Consider the following 20433-nt stretch of genomic DNA (forward strand, 5'->3'; position numbering starts at 1 on the left):
TTTATAGTAACCTATGTCACAAATACTTATTTGCCTTATTAACTGATAGTGTAAATGAAAAATAATGACATGCATTTCATAGATGCTTTGTGTGCTTTTATAGCAGCACTCTTGAACTGGAATGCCTCTGTGTCTCTGTCGAGTCTTTACACTAAAATAAAGGTTTGTATAAGCTTTAATGTAAAAAGGCAGCTTTCTTAGCCGTTTGTTCAGGTGATTGCAGTGGCAGTGTGATTTCTTTTTCCGAGTGTCTGCACTGAATAATGCTGCCTCAGTTGCTTGATGTTGTGTTTAAGACTGACTGTGTCCTTGTTTCTGCTCGTATGTCCTTGGCTGCAAATTGTTCTTTAACTAACAGTATTGAGCCTTTGTCTCAGGTTTGATACCTCAAGGGTCCACCTTAAAACAGGTGCACTAATTGAAAGTAATGTATTAACTATTCTTGCTTTTTAATGTATGAATTGCAGTGCACTGCAATGGCAAAGGTGTGAAGCTAAATTTGCTCCAGGCAGTGGAGAAGAAGAAACTACTGATCCTAATTAAGATGAAAATGATACTGGACCTGATTTAAAAGCTAGCGGTCCGTGTACAATTTCTAATACATTGTTTTTAAGACAAACTAATTTGATTTAAAAGGGTTTTGTGTTTGTTTTTTTATTTGGTGTGTCTGTGTGTGTTCACACTCCGTGCCAGCTGGTAGCGTTACTCCACGGTTTCGCCAGGAAAATTTGACAAGAAGAAGAAGAACTGGGAGGACTCCGAACACCGGCTTCATCAGTGTAACACACAGCTGGTGGTAGTAATGACAGACACATAGCTGTGAGTTATTGTGCTCTGGGTGTCATTCCTAAATGTCGTTTGAACTACAGTTAGAGACGATAAGCAAGCTAATAACAGCTCGGAGGACTCGCTCGTCTCCCTGGAGTAGCCTCGGTTACTAACAAGTGGACTGTGTACAGTGTTTGGACTTCACAGCTGCCTGCCTGGGAAAGGTAATGTTAAAAACTAACAACAACAGCCGGTTTCATCTCTAGACCCTCTGAAATGTAGTCTGATAGTTTAAAGTTTATAAGGTAATAATTATAATTGCTTACACTATTTGTTCTTTATCTGCCTACAGTATTTATCACACATTTTAGCTGTATGTCGGTATTTATTTACTACTATCGCATAAATCAGTGCCTAATGTAAAAGAGCCAAAGCAGTTCCTCTTTCTAGGTATACTATAAAACACCTCGTACAGGCGGGATGTCTTTGTTAGGATTTGCTGCTAGGATTTTAAAATGATTTCTCTCTCCTAGCTGCAGCCATGGTGTTTGTGCAGAGCTACTGTGAAGCAAATTCCTCCATCTCCATAACCTGGGTGGATGAAGGCATCGCCCCCTGCTTCTACTTCACACTGGTCCCCACCATCCTGCTCTCCCTCTCCTTCCTCCTTGGCACCATCCACTGCATATGCTACCAAAAGTATGGCACGCAAATGGAGCGCAAGTTCATTCCTCGCTCCTGCCTCTATGGTTTTCAGCAGGTCCTCCACGTCTTTCTGATCATCCAGTTTCTGGGTGGAATGATTTGGAGAGCCACGAATGCAGATGAACTTCCAGGGTATGTGGTGCTGTACGGCTGCTTTTCCATCCTGGGATGGGCCTGGGCTATGGCTCTACTCAGGGTGGAGAGGTGCAGGGTCCTGGTGTCGGATCGGACAAGAGGACACAGTGCCGTCCTGCTGCTGTTCTGGGCTGTAGCTTTCTGTGCTGAGAACCTGGCTTTTGTGTCCTGGTACAGTCCTCAGTGGTGGTGGGGCCTGGAGAACAAACCACAACAGGTGAACACTCACATAAGATATTTTTTTAACATTGTGTTCCAGGAACCTAACAAAGAAGTGAAGACTACTTTCAAAATATTCATGCTGATACTTGCATTTACCTTGCATTATGCAGTTTATCTCCATTCCTATCTGTTTAGGGTTAACAGTACAGTGATTTAATACTATTTAGTAGAAAACAAATAATGTATTTATAAATATACGATGATTACTGTGTAATTGCAAAGTACATTCTCATGAATTTAGAATGAATCCCTTCAAATCTCCATTTCTATTTATTTAGCGTTAAGATAAGTTGATCAGAGTGTGTTTGCAGCATATTAATAAAGCTCTTCGGTGTGTGATTAAATAGTCTTTATGAGCCAAAGGTTAGTTATATATTAAAAATGAGTCTGCTTTTAGCGCCACTCCTCAGAGTAGTACAGTCAGGCTCATGTATCAAGTGTCTGCTCAGCAAACAAAAGAAAACAAAGTGCCATGGAAGATAAGCATGCCTGAGCCTTTTCTGCTGAGTCACTGCTCAGTTGACTTTCAGATCCTAAGCAAATGCAAAATGTTATTGTATTGCATCCTTCATCCCATAAAGTCAACATTATGAAAGTGCTATTTTAATAGTAAATGATATTATAATAGTAAACTACCTAGATGTGTGGTAACTGTTCAATAAAACACTTAACAGTCTTCAGCATATTCACATTACTGTGTTATTGTGTGGATGCTTTAAGCATCCGCACTATTGAGTTCCTTCTTGGTGTTTCCGTAAACTTTTCGCCGTGGATTTACTTCCACAATTTTCAGCCGATTTTCACCGTTCAAATTTTAAACTATTCTGCTATTTCTGCTAATAACGGCTATGTCTTTTGGTATTTTTCACTATTATACTTTTTAAAATATTAAGCTTTTTTCCTTTAATTTGAAATGAATGGGAAACTTTGCAATTCTGCTAAAATTAGCTTGTTTTTGAAACTTAACTACTTCCTCATATTTTCACGTAGAACAACCATTCAAACTTTAAAATGTTCTCAAATTATTGGGCTATTCAGGTATAAATCAGCTTTTTCAAATCTTTTACCGTTTTACTTTTATGCTTCTTAAAGTTTTGAGTTGCAAAATTGTGATTTCTCACAAAATACATGCGTTGTTATTGTTGCCACTGAAGGTTTCGCAGTCTTCTCTTCATGTCCGAACAACTTCTTGCTACTTGCTCAAATTTCACTCAACTTCCACAAATTATACATCAAAACGTAGGTATTTTTGCTGGCTTTCTGAAAATGTCACTATCATTGTTGTGGAATTTATAGAATTTTGGCAAATCTCCTCAGACCAACAGAAAGTCGGAAAACTCTCCATAGAAAGTCAATGGAGAGTTTGTTCAAAATCACCGCTTGATTTCTGTAATGAGAGGCATTTTCGAATTGTCATATCTCCTTAATCTCCTTTGTGCTAAACCAGAGTATTTGTGCTGAAACACAGTATTTCTGCCAAATGATAGTATTTCTGTCAAATGATAGTATTTGTGCTAAACCATAGTATTAATTTAAAATGACAATATTCATAGTTCATCACAGTGTCTCTGGTAAATCACAGTATTTCTGCTATGTTGTACTATTTTTCTAAATCATAGTGTTTCCGTAATGTTTAAGTATTTTTGGCTAAATATATTCTTTCTGTTATCTTATACTATTTTTCCTAAATTCTTGTATTTTTGAGAAGTTATCATGTTTCTGGTAAGTTACAATATTTCTGCTAAGTTCTGCTATGCTATTGTATTTCTGCCAAGTATTATGTTTCCTCTAAGATGTTGCAGTTCTGCTAAGTTATTCCATTTTAGCAAAGTTCCTTTGCTTCTGCAAAGTTTTTACAATTTCTGCAACTTTTCAGCTTTTTCAGCTAGTTTTTGCATACAGCTTCAGCTTTAAAGCATCCACACTGCATTTTCGCAGGAAATGCAAATTTTTCTAGTTAGCATTGTGTTACCATTGTGTTAAACGCTGTTTTGTATCCATGCTGATGTGTGTGTAAACATCTATGAAAACTTCAGGTGCAGTTGTTCCTGTGGATGATGCGCTACATTAGCACTGGGCTGCTCTTCTTCATTGGTCTCAAAGCTCCAGGGTTGCCAAGGAGACCTTACACGCTACTGATAAATGAAGATGAGCGTGACGTAGAAAACAGTAGACAGGTAGTGACAGGGCACTTGCAGCACTTCCACTGTATATTGAAACACATCAGCAACTATGCTTTTATACTCTATTAACGCTGTTTTAATGGTTTCATATCTTTCTCTGGGTCAGAGCCTGTTGGGAAGATCAGAGGAGAACCAGTCCACCTGGAAGGGATTTTGGAAGAAGGTCCGTCTGCTTGTTCCTTACATGTGGCCGCAAGGCAACAAGTTTCTCCAGCTGCTGGTCCTCTTCTGTTTGGGGCTGCTGGGAGTGGAGAGGGCTGTTAATATCTTTGTACCTATTTACTCCAAGTATATTGGTGAGTGATGTGTCTTCATCATCATGCACTATAGACTCAAATGTTCAGTCACTCACACTGATGGTACTGCAGTGACATTGTTGCAGTCAAATTAAAATCTCATAATGCTTTTTATTTATTCATTGAATCTTTTCACCACAGCTTGAAAGCCTCATTTTGTCTCATCTGTTTTCAGTGGATGAACTGACTGATGGCAGCAGCTGGCACACTTTAGCTGTTACAGTGTGTATTTATGTCCTGCTCAAGCTCATGCAGGGTGGAGGAGCAGGTAGGACCTCATGGATGCCCAGTGTAGACAGTGAACATTGTAGAGAGCTGCACAATGAATTTCTGCCTCACATGTCACATCAAGTAGAGTTAAGGTTAAAAAATTCAAGGAATTACAAGTAACCCGGCAGAGCGAAGTGCTCCACTTTTGTACTGATACTGTACTGTGAGGACTTAAAGATAAGATCAAATGAGGCCTGATAATTCAAGACCTTGTTTTTAAGGAAAAGGGTTTTAAATCGAATTCCTGATTTAACAGGGAGCCAGTTAAGAGAAGCTATTATGGTAGAAATCTGCTCTCTCTTTCTAGTTCCTGTCACTTGTCTTGCTGCAGCATTTTGGATCAACTGAAGGCTTTTCAGGGAGTTTTAAGAACAACCAGCCTAGAAGTAATAAATGCACAAACTAGTTTTTCAGCATCACTCTGAGACAGGTTGTGTCTAAGGTTAGAGATGTTGTGCAAATGCAATGGCGCAGTTCTACATATTTGCTGAATATGTGCATTGAGGGAAGTATCCTGGACAAAAATGATTCCAAGATTCCTCACAGTGGTTAGACACCATAAAGTTTTTTAAGGCAGAGTATGATAACGCCAGTTTTATCTGAATTTACAAACAGAAAAAATTGTCTTTTAGAAATTCCTTTAGCATAACTAATTTGTGTGTCATCAGGCTTCATGGATAGATAAATCCAGGTGTTATCTGCATAGCAGTGAAAATGTATGCTATGTCTTCTAATAATATAGCCTAAGGGAAGCAAGTATAATGTAAACAGATTCGGTCGTAGCAAATAACCCTGTGGAACGCCATAATTAACCTTGGTTTGTGAAGAAGACTTCCCATTAACGTGAACAAACTGTACTCTGTTAGGCAGATATGATTCAAATCACTGCAGTACAATGCCGTCATCTTCTCTTCTTCTCAGGTTCCTCTGGATTTCTGAGTAACGTACGCACTTTCGTCTGGATCCGCGTGCAGCAGTACACCAATCGACTGGTTCAAGTCAATCTGTTTGGCCACCTGCACTCCCTCTCTCTGCGCTGGCATCTGAGCCGCAAAACTGGTGAAGTACTGAGAAGTATCAACCGTGGCACATCTTCCGTTAACAACTTGGTCAGGTGAGATAGTAACGGTCAGGATCATAACAATTATAAACAAATGAGTAACTCATAAACGAACCTGCTGACAAAATATACCAACCAACAAGGTTTACAACATAAATGCCCAAAACATTTATGCCCAACATAAATGTTTTTTTTTTATCCATAAATGCTTCTCTCATGTTAGAATCTGAAGAAAAATTAAACTCAGGTATTGGTGTTTTTCCACAGCTACATAGTGTTCAGCATCTTTCCAACCATTGCTGATATTATCATCGCCATCATCTACTTCATCACTTATTTCAATGCCTGGCTTGGCCTTATTATCTTCATCTGCATGACCTTCTACCTCAGTAAGTTATGCCTGTTGAACCTTTTGAACCTCAACTAGCTTTGCTTTGACCCAGTTTAATAATGAAAACCTTCAAGTGTGCTAATCTTCTGTGTAGTTCCGCATGGCCTGAGATAGATTTTTCAGATCCTCTTTGACTGTGTAGTAATTTCACATTAATGTGTTTGCCAGCTATGACTATCATCATCACTGAATGGAGAACCAAGTACAGACGAGAAATGAATCGGATGGATAACGCTGCCAAGGCCAAGGCTGTGGACTCCTTGTTAAACTTTGAGACGGTACATTAAATAAGTTTGTGGTTCACAAAGTTTTGTTGTTGTTGTTTTTTTATTCTTTCATCCTAAAATGCACCTAAATTACAGTTCGTCACTGTTTGTGCTTTTTATTCCTGTTGAAAAGGTAAAATACTACAATGCAGAGAACTATGAGGTCGGCCGGTTTGAGGGTGCAATCTTAAATTATCAGGTAAGTCAGGTCAGGCAGATAAAGCATTACAAGGCTTGCCACGCCTTCCCCTGCTGTTCTTTCTTCAGCTGTATCACTAGAAAATGTCTTTGTTTACTTTAACAGGAGTCAGAGCAAACCTGCTCTGCTACAGTCTTTCTAGTTATTGCTACCTTTCAGATAGCTTTTAGTATTAAGATGTTGAGTGGAAGCAAATGTAGTAGGTTGCCTCACACCAGGTGGCCAACCCAGAAAATATGAGTATTTATGTCAGGTTTGATTTCAAAACAAAGACAAAATGAAATAACTGGATGTTGGAATTCAGTGTTTTTTGTGTGATTTTACTGCTTTGATTTTCCTGGGACAATATTTGGACAATCCATAATATTCTGCTGCTGTTTCGCCAGTAGAGCAAACCTGTTAGCTCACTGGGAAATTCTGGGCCCATAAAGCTCAATGTACATAGACAACAGCCTGTATGTGTGTGCATGTCTACACAAAAGCAGATAAACATGGACTTTCCTTTTGTCATATTCATAAAGCTGTGCATACACATGGTCCTTTCTTTATGGATCCCAGTCATTGTGAGATTGTATGCATGTGCAAAAGCCTGATATCCATACCTGTCTCTTACCACAATTTATATGCAGTTTAATCCTTTGCATGTAACATGCTGGCATCAGGGGTCCTTGAACATACTGATAAAAATCAGAAAAGCAGCAGCATAATTTCACCAAAAACAAAACTTACACTTGTTGTCTGATCTGGACAAAAGTGTTTTATTTAGTGGTCTCAGTTCTGGAGTTGTGTACTTAATGGTTCTTGGCTTTTGTTAGCATCAGAGAATAAGACATTTTTGCAAAGATACCAGTAGCTGTATATTGGAAGTCTATATTTTGAAGTCTTGACTCATGTTTCTGATTGTTTGTAGGCTTCAGAGTGGAGGGCGCAGGCATCTCTGGCCTTGCTCAATCAAACCCAGAATGTCGTCATTGGATTAGGACTGCTAGCAGGCTCCTTGCTCTGTGCATACTTTGTCACAGAGGGCAAGTTTCAGGTATTGACTTTGTAATAATGGCACACACTATGCTTGTCCACATTTGGTTGGTAGACACTGATAATGAACATGCCCAAACTTTCAAATACTAGGATCATCATCTGTGCAAGTAAATCCTTAGTATATCGCTAATATGGTTATCTCAGACAGCCCCATCCACTCATTTGGGAGGGGCAGCCGATTAAAAGAAAGTTGTTTTAAAAGGCGGGGCAGAGAGCTGATTTGCTTATTTCAGAAAGTGGATGAACTTTATGTTTAATAGATACTCAGAACATTAAGAAATACAATGCTAGTTGGAATTGTCCAATTCAGTTTGACCATAAAAACAACTCTAACCTCAGGTTGGAGATTATGTTCTCTTCGGTACCTACATCATCCAAATGTACATTCCACTCAACTGGTTTGGAACATACTACAGGTAAGAAAATACAGATAAGTCATTAGATTATAAATAGTTTGCTGTTTTAAAGATATTGCTTTTTTATGTATTTTTAAGGAGGATAACACATTATATACTGTAAGCTATTTAACCACACTCTGTTTGACTCCTTTTGCCAACTGTTGGTTTCTCTCTTCTTTCCCTGCAGAATGATCCAGACTTCCTTTATTGACATGGAAAACATGTTCCAACTTTTCGAAGAAGATCAAGAGGTATGTTTATAGATGGGTAAATATTTGCAGCGGTGATATCAGTGGGGGGGTTTTATGTGTTTTGAGTTTTTTATGGTCTTTATATGTTGCCTGATGCAGGTGAAGGATGAAGTAAATGCAGGAAGCCTTCTCTTTAAACTGGGGAAAGTGGAGTTTGAAAACGTTTACTTCAGCTACATAAACGGGTTGGTTTATTTTTGCGTTGATTTCTTTTATTAAAACTTCAGTCTCAGTGTGTTCTTGCATGGCTCATTCTTAGATTTCTTTACTGCTTTGCAGCATGGAGATTCTCAGGGATGTGTCCTTCACAGTTCTTCCAGGACAGACAGTTGCACTGGTGAGTCTGAGGCGAGATGTTTCCTGCTTCCCAGCATTACATTGAGCAGTTAAGGTGTTGCTAACATTACGGATTACTAACATACCTTCAGGTTGGGCCGTCGGGATCTGGGAAAAGCACAATCATTCGACTGCTTTTCCGTTTCTATGATGTTCAGGGAGGCTGCATTCGCATTGATGGCCAGGATATATCAAAGGTAAGAGGTTTGGCACCAGAGCTACTGTGTGAGAAATATTTGGAAATTCAAGACATTAACAAACAACCAGTAAAATTAATAATATAAGCAGAAGTCATAAAGTCTTGTCTTTAATATTACTGTAACTGCATGCTTATATATATATACACACACACATACACGGAGTCTAAACTGCTTATTACTTTCTCATCATCTTTCCTCAGGTGAAACAAACATCTCTGCGATCTCATATCGGCGTGGTTCCCCAGGATACCGTGCTGTTCAACGACACCATCCGAGATAACATTCGCTACGGTCGCACCACTGCTAATGACCAGGAGGTGGAGGAGGCTGCACTCGCTGCTGATATCCATGACAAAATCATGACCTTCCCTGATGGTAATGTGCACATTAATCCCTTGGTTTATTCAGCATTGTGACTTCAAAGATTTGTTTCATACTGTTGAAAACATTGTGGGTGTTTCTATGTATCTATGTTTATACCATTTACATGCATATTTCTGAACAAAGCTTTCAGATAAGGCCCTGTCTTATCTGAAAGTCCTTATAGTACCACATGTCCTCAGACTCCGGGCCTACTTGTGGTTCTTATAGTATTTAAAATTAGAATGGGAGGCGGAGCCTTTAACTTTCAGGCCCCTCTTATGCTTCTTCTTTACTCACCTCTTTTAACAGTGTGTCTTTTGTTCTGTCTCCCTCTCCTCACCCCCAACTGATTGCAGCCAATCCTGCCAGAAGTTTCTTACTTTTGAAAAGAATATTTTCTTCCCCCTGTCGTTAAGTCCATGCTTGTAGGGGATTTGATGTTATTGTTGGGGTTTTCGCTCTGTTATTGTTTGGTCTTTAGCTTACAATATAAAGTGCCTTTGAGGTGACTGTTGTATTTTAATACTTTGCAAGAAGTTTTTTCAGCCTCTTCCTGTGTTTTTGTCAGGCAGGTTATGATACCCAGGTGGGGGAAAGAGGACTGAAGCTGAGTGGAGGAGAGAAGCAGAGGGTGGCTATCGCCAGAACTATCCTCAAAGCACCACAAATCATCCTGCTGGATGAGGTATGCGACTGAACTGTCATCTCAAGTGTAAACTCATTGCTGTTAGTTGCAGTTTTCTAATATTATCTCTCTGTAGGCCACATCTGCCCTGGACACACAGACAGAACGCAACATCCAGGCCTCTCTGGCCAAAGTCTGTGCCAATCGCACTACAGTGGTTGTAGCTCACAGGTAAATAAATTCATGTACTGTCAGGTTTTTTTAAGTGAATTTATCCATCTTCATTTATTTCACCGATGACTTGTGGGTCCGTTATTGCTCTGTAATAGGTTGTCCACCATCATCGCAGCAGACCAGATCCTGGTTGTCAATGAAGGGCGGATTGCTGAGCGTGGACGGTAAGTGTGCCTGATTGTTTTGAATGAAACTCCTGTAAACAACATCCAGTAACATACAATCTTTCTCATGGTGGACTTAATTTCCTGTGGAAACAGTAAAGGCGTACTTAGTTTTTCACAGGACTTACAATGAGTACTGAGTAATCTTTGTGTTTCGCATTAGCACATCTCTGTGTTCACTGAACAGTTAGTAAATAACAACATTTTCTCCATCCCAGACATGAGGAATTGCTACAAAAAGGAGGTTTATATGCAAACATGTGGATGAAGCAACAACAGGCTCAGGACTCAGATTCATCATCAGACACCGAAACCAAAGATCGCAAGTCTGAGAAACTGCAGCCACCATCGACGTCCTCAGGACACCACGGGCACTGAATGTATTTGCTTTAAGAAAAAAAACTGTTAGCACTTTTATTCTTTGTTGTGATTGTGAAAAGGTTATGTTTGATTTAAGCATTCAGCAAGGTGGAAGTAATATTTTTGATAGATTTTACAAAGTGAGGGACAAATGATTTGACATTTTAAAAACCAAACTGCTAAACAGGAGTGGAGCTTGAATCATGCCTAGCTTTGAGGTTGTTTTCTATTTCGTTTTTGTTTTGTTTTTTTAGTATAATCCTCCTAACCCTACAAATCACCTCCAATTATTTGACATTCCTCATATTTATTTTTATACTTACCTTCATTTATTTTACTTTATTTTACTTTACTTCGTATTTTCTTTTTTCTTTTTCACAGTTTTAAAAGAGGACCTATTGCGTTTTTTCTTTCATAGATATACTATTTGTGGATGCTCATGTAAAGACAGCCAGAGATTAACGTATACAGGAGACCAAAAGCACAGGCTTCAGACTGCTCAGCTCAGTTTGAGACTTTTTGTTCTATTCATGGCTCTATGATGCCAGTTTCATGAAAATCACCTTACTAATTTTTATTTATTTTTAATGAAAAACTGCAGTGATCATATAGTTCTGCCTCGACTCTGGAGCAATAATATGACCTGAGGCATATGAAAGGGAACTCAGCCTTGACACTACATCTTAGTGCACTGAGATACTAATGGAACCTTGTGAATGATTTGTGGATAAGAATAGATTACATGCATGCCATCAGGGATTTAGTTTTTTTTTGTTATTTTAAGTTTTTGTTTGCTGAATTTGTGTTCTTTAAAGTGACACTAGTCTTTTAGAAAAGCGTATTTGCACATTGAGGCTTTAGGTCATCAGCTAGGCAGAAGATAAAGCAGGATAGAAGAGCTGGTAATGCATTGATGTACATCTCCATTTATTAAGGAAATAAAACAACGGGCACTTATCATCAGTGTTTCCTGTGACACTGATTAAAAATAAATATTTTATTTTCTTTAATGATGACATAGCAATAGCATTATTTATATGTGCCTGTGCTGAATTAACAAGTGAAAATATCTGAATTAAGATGTCAATCAAATGTCTATGCAGTAACAGATGTTTAATTATTAAGTAAGAACAGCCATACACTTCTAAGTAAGTTAATGTGCTGTCTTGTATCTACCTCACGAAGTATGTTGTTCATAGTTATAGTTTTGTGGAACTATTTCATATTCATATTACATTTCATTGTGTACACATGAGCAATAAATGATGTTTTCCACTTTTTTGGTTTTTTAATTAAAACAATTTCCTGTCCATTTTAGATTTTTTTTTTTTTTTAATATTAAGGTGGTAGTATATCACATTACTGATAGATTCAGGAAATTATTATTATGGGCTGGACTGTGTGTTATAATGAATTAACTGAGTTGTATATCTTTGGTAAGTCATGCCATACCATGTGAATTTTTTGCAACTGATGGCTTGATGTCAGTGAATTCTGCTCCGTTACAATAACAACAATTCAAGTTTCTGAGGCTGTGGTTTCATCGAAGGGTTAAATGGGCCATATATACTCAAAAAATTGAAATAAAATAGGACGAAATGGAAGAAAAACTTTTGACCTGCATTTAACTTTCGCGTAACAGCGGCAGACTGCGCCCCCTGGAGTCCCAGCATCTGTATGTGCCCGGAAAGAGAGGGAAACAGCTGGAGGTTTCAGCTGTCACCTTCTGTGTCCCTCAGTCAGGGCGTTGCAAGCTTTACCAAACAGGAGGGAGCCAGGCCAAGTTGTCCTTTTCTCATTATTTGGCGGACTAATGTTTAACCTGTCGTAGATATGGATTTCGACGCTTTATTTAACGAGAATACATTTCAGTTCTCGGATTTCCAAGAGTTCACGGTAAGTTGTTGAGCTAACACCACGCTAGCTAAGGCTAGGCGCTTTAGCTAGCGTTAGCTGACTTATGCGAGTAAACTTTGAAGCTCCTGTCCCAAAATATTGGCCGAGTAGGCGAAGACAGATGCTTTACTCTTCTGTGTGATACGTATTCACCTGTACAAATAGTCTTACCATGTGTAAATCTTAAAAACCTTAAGGTAAGCAAGCGTCCGTTGATAGCATAATGCTAGTGGTAGCTGTTATTTTAGACTTCCGCCGACGAGCTGCGGGCCAGCCCAAGCCTAGCAGCAGTTATGGTAAACAAGAGCTACTCTCTGCTGTTAGCATTTTAGCATTGGTTTAAATATGCTAAGCTTGTTTTTTTAATTTTTTGTATCATTTTTAATTGTTTTATTTTTCTTTGTTGATATCGCCTAGCAGCTTAAGTTCACCCAACAGTTTCCATAATAGTCAAGCTAATATACCTAATTTGGGATTTTGTGTTTCGTATAGTTTCTTCCTGGACACCAGAAATTGACCGAAAGAGTGAGAAAGCGATTATATTATGGCCTGGACAATGATGTTTCTTTAGATGCCCTTTCCTGCCCTGTTACAGGTAAGCAAAGCGTCTACTGTCACTTAAAGCTTTAGCCAAATTTATTATACATATAAAGTTTTTGGCTCTGCTTTAGAAGTAATCTGTTCCGGATGAATTCTTCTTTCTGACTTATTATAAGACAGTTTAATGTTGTTGTTAATATTATTTCAGGTGCTTAAAGCATAGTTTGTATATTAAACAATGTCTTTTTTTAAATGATCAGAACCACTGATAAAAGAGGGTTATAGAAATCACACTTGGAGCCCGCTTTCTTTTTGACTTTTTCTGACTTTCTGCTTTCAGATATTGCCGTCGAAATCTTCCAAAAGTCTGCCCCAAGCCCAATACGAAAGCTCCAGAAGAAGTATGCTGCCCATGTTGCCAGGTTTGTGCTGTACTAAGTAAAGGTAGACAGATATTATTCATTCTTTTAGAAATGGGCGATTGTCCCTAAATCATGTCCCTAAAACAATTTGTTTTTGTTTCAGGGAGGCCTGCATTTCTCCGTGTGCCATGATGCTGGCTCTTGTTTACATAGAAAGGCTTAGACATAGAAACCCTGAATACCTCCAAAAGATCTCCTCCTCTGACCTCTTCTTGATCTCCATGGTATGTTTTTAGGGTTCAGATGTCATTCTAAGTGAGATTTTGTTATGATTTATTATTTTTTTAAGCCAGCATAATGTCGAGATAGTGCCATGAAATACTGTAAACTTTTATTCATGCTTTAGATGGTTGCCAGCAAGTACCTGTATGATGAAGGTGAAGAAGAGGAGGTGTTCAATGATGAATGGGGAGCAGCTGGGAAGTTGGATGTCAAAACTGTCAACAACCTGGAGATGAACTTCTTGAACGCCATTGTAAGTGATTGTGTGTGCGTGTGTAAATAAGGTGTGCCTGCACGAACATTTGCTTCAAATGATGTGTCCAAACCTTCCTGTCATATCTTCAAGGAGTGGAGCCTCTTCGCTGACCCGAATGACTTCTTTGATTTACTAAGTCAACTGGAGACCAGGTTTGTTGTAACTCAACACTAAAATCCAGCATTTACAAGAATTTACATTTAGCCTACAAAACACAACAGGATTGATTAAAGCCTTTCATTTCAAATATATCTGTTTGTGATGTGTATTTCCAGCATTGCAGAGCGGCAGGGGATGAAACGCGGCTGGTTCAGCTACACTGACCTCTGTGTGCTGCTAGAGCACTCTGTATGGAGTCAAGCCCTCACAGCCATCTACCAGCACTTTACTAAGGTAGGAAGAGGACACATATTTTTACAACGTTAATATTTAGCCTTTATATTTAAGTGCTTTTTTAATTGATCCATTTTATAGTTTTACAACCAAGCAAAGTGCACAAAGTATTGAAGGAGACCTTTTATGCCCATTTCCAGTTCCATATTTTCTCTTCCTCGAAGGGAAGGAAGTACATATTAGGATCAGTTTGTTTGTTTGTCTGTCCCGGTTGTTTTTTTTTCCCCAAGGTCAACTTTAATATAACGCATTACTCATTATGGTTTCTCTGAGCTGTTTTTTCCCCCCAAAGTTAAAGGGCATGGAGAGAGCTCTTTAACACACTTTTTATTTTTTCAATACAATGCCCTGCGATGTCACAATGATCCCATAACAGGCTGACGTATTACAATAAAAACATCATAAAACATCAAAGTTTTAGTATAGCCCTTGCTCTTTAGGGGGCAAAAGCTATTTGGATATTTTTTACCTTCTTATGGGCCATCATGTGGGCACTCAGTCAATTTCTTGTCTGAAATAAGCCATCAGTTTGCTGTCCCTTAAATCCACTCTTTGTCTGATTGGCTGCACCTCTCAAACAAATGGTTTGAAGAAAAGGTAGGTGGGGCTTCGTTGAGCTGTGTGCCTGAGCTGACGAATATCTTTCTTTGCCATCGTAGACATCCAAGAGTACCGTCTCTTTTGGTTCATAGTGAATATACATAGGTTGACCTCATTATTTAAACTTTGAGCCTATTAAATATCAGCGTTCTTCATTGTAGCAGTGTATATGTGACAGAAAATAAAGAAAACATAATGGGTTTTCCTTAATGCAGTTCTGCGTTTCATCATAAGACTTCATCTCAATTCATTTTCAGGTATCCTGTATGCTTGGCCTGGTCTATCTAACCAGTGTGGCTGGCCTTATTGCCACCAGTGCTGTGATTCACCAGCTCAGTCTCTCTAGAGGAGGCCAGTCTCTTCTTCCACCAGATGAGATCAGCCTGACCCACTTTTTGGCTTCCAACCTGAGTCCAGAAACCTCTTCCTCAGCCCGCCGCCTCCCTTGTTGTGTTCTGGCCAACAAGAGTGTTAACCGTCAGACTGGCTCACCTGGAAGCAGGCAACACCACAGTCAAAGGCCTCCATTATCTTCCACACAAACATCTGTATTGTGTCTCTGGGGTTCCCTGCTTGCCTCGATGGGTCATATACATCCTGAAACGAAACCTGATGTGGAAGCCTCCCAGACCTGGTCTCCTGTGTCCTTCATCTGTCCTGGCTGTCTCGCAACACTCCCTCCTCTTGCTTGCGGGCTTCGAAACACCTCATCAGTCCTCCCTCACAGCCCCTTTGAAAACCATCAGCCTCATTTGTCGTGGTTCTCCTCCAGCCTCCTCGGTGCTACCAAGCCAAGTGTGGACTCTCATCTAGATATTTTTCCTCCTGTACAGCTGCGACCTTGCCACCCAAAGTCTATGCTGCCAGTTGACAAAGTCCAAGCTCTGCTTATGCCTGGCTAGAAATGGCAGAGCTTTTCATCCTGTAGTAATGGACTCTGGAAATGAAACCAGCATTGTTTTTGTCACTCATCTACTGCTTCAAGGCTTGTTTTTTTTTTTTGTTTTTGTTTTTTTACATTTCCAGATCTAGAATACAGGAGAAAAGACGAGAGGAGTTGGGCACTTTTCCAAGAGGTTCACAGGGAGGAAATTTCTATATAGTTAAATACTGCAGGGTAAATTTGATTCAATTCAAATACCACAATGCTTGATTAATCACAAGTGTTGTAAAGTTTGGTTCATTTAATTCTCTGCAGCAACTAAATTCACATTATCACCCTTCTGTTTTAAGAGTTCGCCACTGTCGCTTGCTGTTGTAGGGCTTTTGAATTGAATGTGTTCCGAGTTGCTGTGTCACAGCGGTAATTTTTAAAGTGGACATGAACCACTATATGTGTAAAGGCTAATTTACATGATGGAGTCCTGCTCTCAACAACTGACATGGATGTAATACTGTCTGTTAAGCTGGATTTACGAATTAAGTGAAGTTAAAGTTTATAAAACATGTTTAGCGCCATCTTGTGTCAATATAGACCGTGATATCGTCGGGTTGGTTGCAATAAAAAAGACTTACATTAGTTTATGTTAGTTGACTAATAACTGAACCAATAACTCAGGGGAAAACAGGGTCACTAAAACTAAAAATCGGTTTGGGGGGTTACTTTTGTGCTGCCACTGGCTGCAACAATGAGTTTCATGCTAACAAATCGACTCCACTGTCACTCTCTGTCTCTTAAGCAGTAAGTGGTTTTAGGTAGTTTGGCTAGCTGCACGCAAAACAGGAAACTCCACCTGTTAGTCGTTATGTTTTGGTTTCTGATGCATTTTATAAATGAGAACAGTGTGGAGGAGAGCCTGTTTGAATCACCAGACTGACAAACTGGAGTCCAACACAACAGCTTTTTCTCACCAAGCTGTGCAATCAGCTGACAAAGCAGATGTTTGCAAGATGTGATCAGCGCTGTTTTATCTAATAAAATGTCCTGTCTTTTCCCAAGCACAGTTAAACAGTTTATATCACAGGTTACATCCACATTACAATCTCCTTCACTTACTTTTCCTCACTTGTAAGATTTTAAAAAATGCATAAAATAACGCTGATCACATCAGCTGATTGTGCAGCTTGGTACACACGACCAGACGAGGAAAAATCAGAGTTTCTGACTTCCGGTCGTCGGTCTGCTGAAACACCCTCCAGCTGACTCAAACAGGCTCTCCTCCACACTATTCTCGTTTATAAAGAGCTTTAAAAACCTGCCCTTACAGCTAGCAGGTGGATTTTCCCATTCGGTGCAGCTAGCCAAACAACAACGAGCCATTTACATCTTAAGAGATGGAGAGTTAAAGTAGAAAGTATAGCCTCATTTCTAACATAAATCTCATTGTTACAGCCAGGGGCAGCACAAAAGTGATCCCCTTAAACTGATTTTTATTTTAAGTGTCCTTATTTTCCCCTGAATTACTGTTTCTGTTACCAGTTAGCTTACATGAACTACAGTGACACAACGTTCTGTACTCACACAAGATGGCGCTAAACATATTCTAAAAACTTTCAATTTGGGCACTTTTTTTTTAAAGCCAGTTTCACAGACAGAGTTAAATCTACGTCAGTTTTTGAGAGCAGGGCTCAATGGTGTAAATTAGCTTTTATATATGTAGTGTTTCATGTCCACGTTAAGCTGTTCACATTTGGCAGGTTAATGAATGTGTGTGGTGGTTACCAAGCATATATGAAAGTTGAAAGTTTCATAGTAAGTTGTTTTATTTTTTTAATGAAGAAGGGACTTAAACCAGGCTAAATTTTCTTATTCATATTCGTTTCGTGTAGCCATATACCTTTCTTTGATGCAGCTTGAGGATTGCAATAGACACTGGTCATTCACATACACATACTGTTGGCACTGATAGCTAGTTATAAAATCCGGTTGTCTTCTAGGTTTGAGAACGTTCCACATCATGGAAGAGAAATGGTTGGACAGGAGACCAGACAGTTGAAACCGTGTCTTTGTGTTACTGTCACATGCCACACCGTTTCCACATATTCTGGTTATGGTGGCTGATTTTTGTCTTTTTTCTGTTTTACCAGATGTGATATGGCAACAAAATATAATACTTACGTCACTTTCCTGTAACAGGGTCTTAGCCAGGTGGAACACCTTTGTAAAGGATGTGTTCCTGTGATCTCATGCAGTCTCTAGCTTTTTTTTTGTTTGCATGTAATGTCTTAAAGGAAAATGTCAACCTTCCTTTGTTGCGGGAGATTTGCACTTTTTGGCTCCATTTTCATTGATGTAGAACATCATCTTGCATTGTTACTGCATTATTGTCATGTTTTCAACACCAGAGGGGAAATGGTTATTTTTATCTACACCGCTACAAATCTACATTTCCTTTGTAATTGAACCTTTAACAAATTGATCTGAATTTTGAATTTGATACACTTTGGATCATGAACCCCTTAAATTTTGTACATGTTATAAAATGCAAATAATGTAAAATGTGTAGCAAAAAAAAGAATAAAGACCGCATTTGTTAAGTCTAATTGTTGAATGTTGCCATTGTGTTTCTTAAATTTGTACAGTCTTAGTTTAAGCAGTAGGATCAAAGCCATTCCTTTGATCCTGACCACCTCTCCAGCCACTCTGTGCTGGGGGAGGTTTTATTGTAGATACATCCTAACTTGAAGATCTGTTTGATGTTTGGTAGAGCTTCCTACCCTTTGTATGGTTTCACTGTGTTATCTTTGGTAAACCATACATTGGGTGTGGGGGAAGACTACCCTCTTTATGACCAAGGATGTTGTTCCTGCTTTTAGGTTTTATGACCCTTTGATCAAACACACACACACACACACACACACACACACACACACACACACACACACACACACATTCTCACATAACACCCACACACACACACTTACATACAGTGCCTTGTCTTTGTAACCAAAGGGGGTTGCAAGGGGAGGTGTTTTGTAAACTATTGTTTGAAGTTTGTCAATAAAAGGCGGCGAGAGGAGGCCACCAGCGTGGTCATTTCAACGTGCTGGTCACAGACGAGAGGCCTCCCTTGCGCAAGAAATCGATCGAACACTGTTGCCTTGCTTTTCTTTCATGGGAATAAGTCCTGGATACAGCGGGGTCTGAGTTTAGACCCAACATTTTTTGGTCCTTCGGAGCCGGAGCCTAACACATTGCATCCACCGAGGAGAGGGAGAGGACGCCACCGCAACGTCTGGGATGATTGACGTAAAGCCCTGGTGTTTTTGGCTTGCCACCAGGCCGGGAAGTTTGCGCCTGACCTCCCCTCGGGATGGATGACGATTGACGGGATCCAGAGACTCTTCCCATGAACGTAAACAAACAGTGAGTACAGAAGGCCTTAGAGAGCGTCTCTATAACCGTGTGAATGAATGTGGGATCCTAGATACGCGTCACCGTGATTCTGCGTGAAACGTTTGAGTCCCGGGGAGCGCTGGTCACGAGAGCGCACGTGGACCCAAAACAATAGAGAGCGGCTACGGGCTGTGCGTTAAACGTGAGTCCGGGAGCGCGCTAGCCGCGTGAGAGAGACGCAGGCTTCTCCGCCGTTTGGGGCGTGGAGAGAACCTAGGTTCAGCGTCCGGAATCTCCGCCATTTGGGGCGTTGGAGAGTGTCCGAAGGTTGAATTCTCCGCCATATGGGGCGTTTGAGAGTTTTCAACAGAGAGCGCTAGCTGTGCGTGCAGACGCAAGCGATAGGCCTATGTTGTGTGTGTGCGGGCCAGACGTGGTCTGCGTGAGTGTGGCTGATTGTTGTCTTGTAATGGAGAATAAAATGTGTAAGTCTGCCTTAGAAGGAGATGTAAAATTTATGCAGAAAGTTTTACCAGGCAGCACGCAGTATGTAGGTTGTTGGTATAAGAAATGTGGATTTGAAGGGACATTAGTGGAAGTTCAGTGTAAAATGCTGGTAGAAAGAATAGCTGTAAGTGTAGCAGGTAAAACAGGTAAAGCGAAGCAGAGGAAGGAATTGCAGTTAGCAGTTGCTAAGTTGTGGCTGGAGCAGGCTCAGAAGAGGAGAGAAGCACAGAATGTTAAAAGAGCAATATTGCAAGAAGTAGTTGTGAAACCTGAGGATGAAACTACAGCTCAATCCACTGCAACTACTCTAGAACAACACCATAGAAAAGCATTAGGAAGAGCAAGAATGTTAGCAGAAAGTAGAGTCAGAGAAGAGCGTGAGAGAGCAGAGGCAGAAGTGGAGGAGAGATTAAAGGCATATTAGGAGCAGCATTGAGTCCAAGACAGACTTGGCAGGGTAGGAAACAGAAAGTAAAGTTAGTGAACACAAACGTTACAACTACATATCCATCCCTGACACAACACAAAAAAAAAACAAAAAAAAAAAAAACAAAACATATGGTGTTTCTGTAACAGAGTGTGAAGATGAAGAAAGTTTTTCTCCTGATCAATTCCGCGAGTGTGAGAGTGTCTGACGTCATGGTGTGTGTGAAAGGTATCCAGCTGGGGCAGACGTGATTCTGCATGTCACCTGCCCAGTGGACAAAAAGAAATAAAATAGTTGTGTGGATGAATGATAGCACGAAGAGTGTTTGGTGTTTCTCAGTCTGAAACAGCTGTAATGCTATTTTCTGTTTTGGAGAAAAGTACAGTTAAAGAAAAAAAACAGAGAGATGTGTGTTGTTTTAAGCAGTGAT

General features: G+C 39.8%; 2 protein-coding genes across 3 annotated transcripts; both read left to right on the forward strand.

Moving 5' to 3' along the window:
* Positions 1–521: 521 nt before the first annotated feature.
* LOC147302438 (ATP-binding cassette sub-family B member 6-like) lies at positions 522–11884 on the forward strand. 2 transcript variants are annotated; one of them, XM_086283244.1, is made up of 20 exons: positions 522–992; positions 1302–1825; positions 3867–4007; positions 4120–4309; positions 4485–4577; positions 5501–5693; positions 5907–6028; positions 6199–6308; positions 6430–6495; positions 7406–7531; positions 7873–7949; positions 8119–8182; positions 8282–8367; positions 8462–8519; positions 8611–8715; positions 8919–9093; positions 9654–9766; positions 9843–9937; positions 10036–10104; positions 10323–11884. In XM_086283244.1, exons 2-20 carry the CDS (start codon positions 1310–1312, stop codon positions 10480–10482), a joined length of 2559 nt encoding a protein of 852 aa, XP_086139370.1. In that variant the 5' UTR covers positions 522–992; positions 1302–1309; the 3' UTR covers positions 10483–11884. The 2 variants fall into 2 exon arrangements, 1 of the variants encoding a protein (XP_086139370.1); XR_015127172.1 differs by lacking the exons at positions 10036–10104; positions 10323–11884 and having other exon boundaries at positions 9650–9766; positions 9843–9874.
* A 270-nt stretch (positions 11885–12154) lies between these two features.
* On the forward strand, positions 12155–20131 carry cnppd1 (cyclin Pas1/PHO80 domain containing 1). The gene is made up of 8 exons (XM_086283246.1): positions 12155–12360; positions 12853–12955; positions 13241–13322; positions 13426–13546; positions 13669–13797; positions 13891–13952; positions 14076–14193; positions 15051–20131. Exons 1-8 carry the CDS (start codon positions 12298–12300, stop codon positions 15693–15695), a joined length of 1323 nt encoding a protein of 440 aa, XP_086139372.1. The 5' UTR covers positions 12155–12297; the 3' UTR covers positions 15696–20131.
* The last annotated feature ends 302 nt before the right edge of the window (positions 20132–20433 follow it).

This window comes from Aulonocara sp. 'chitande type north' Nkhata Bay, linkage group LG23 (genome assembly GCF_057382095.1).
Source record: "Aulonocara sp. 'chitande type north' Nkhata Bay isolate Kocher_YH1m ecotype deep benthic linkage group LG23, A_spYH_male_GT1.1, whole genome shotgun sequence".
Lineage (NCBI taxonomy): Eukaryota > Metazoa > Chordata > Actinopteri > Cichliformes > Cichlidae > Aulonocara > Aulonocara sp. 'chitande type north' Nkhata Bay.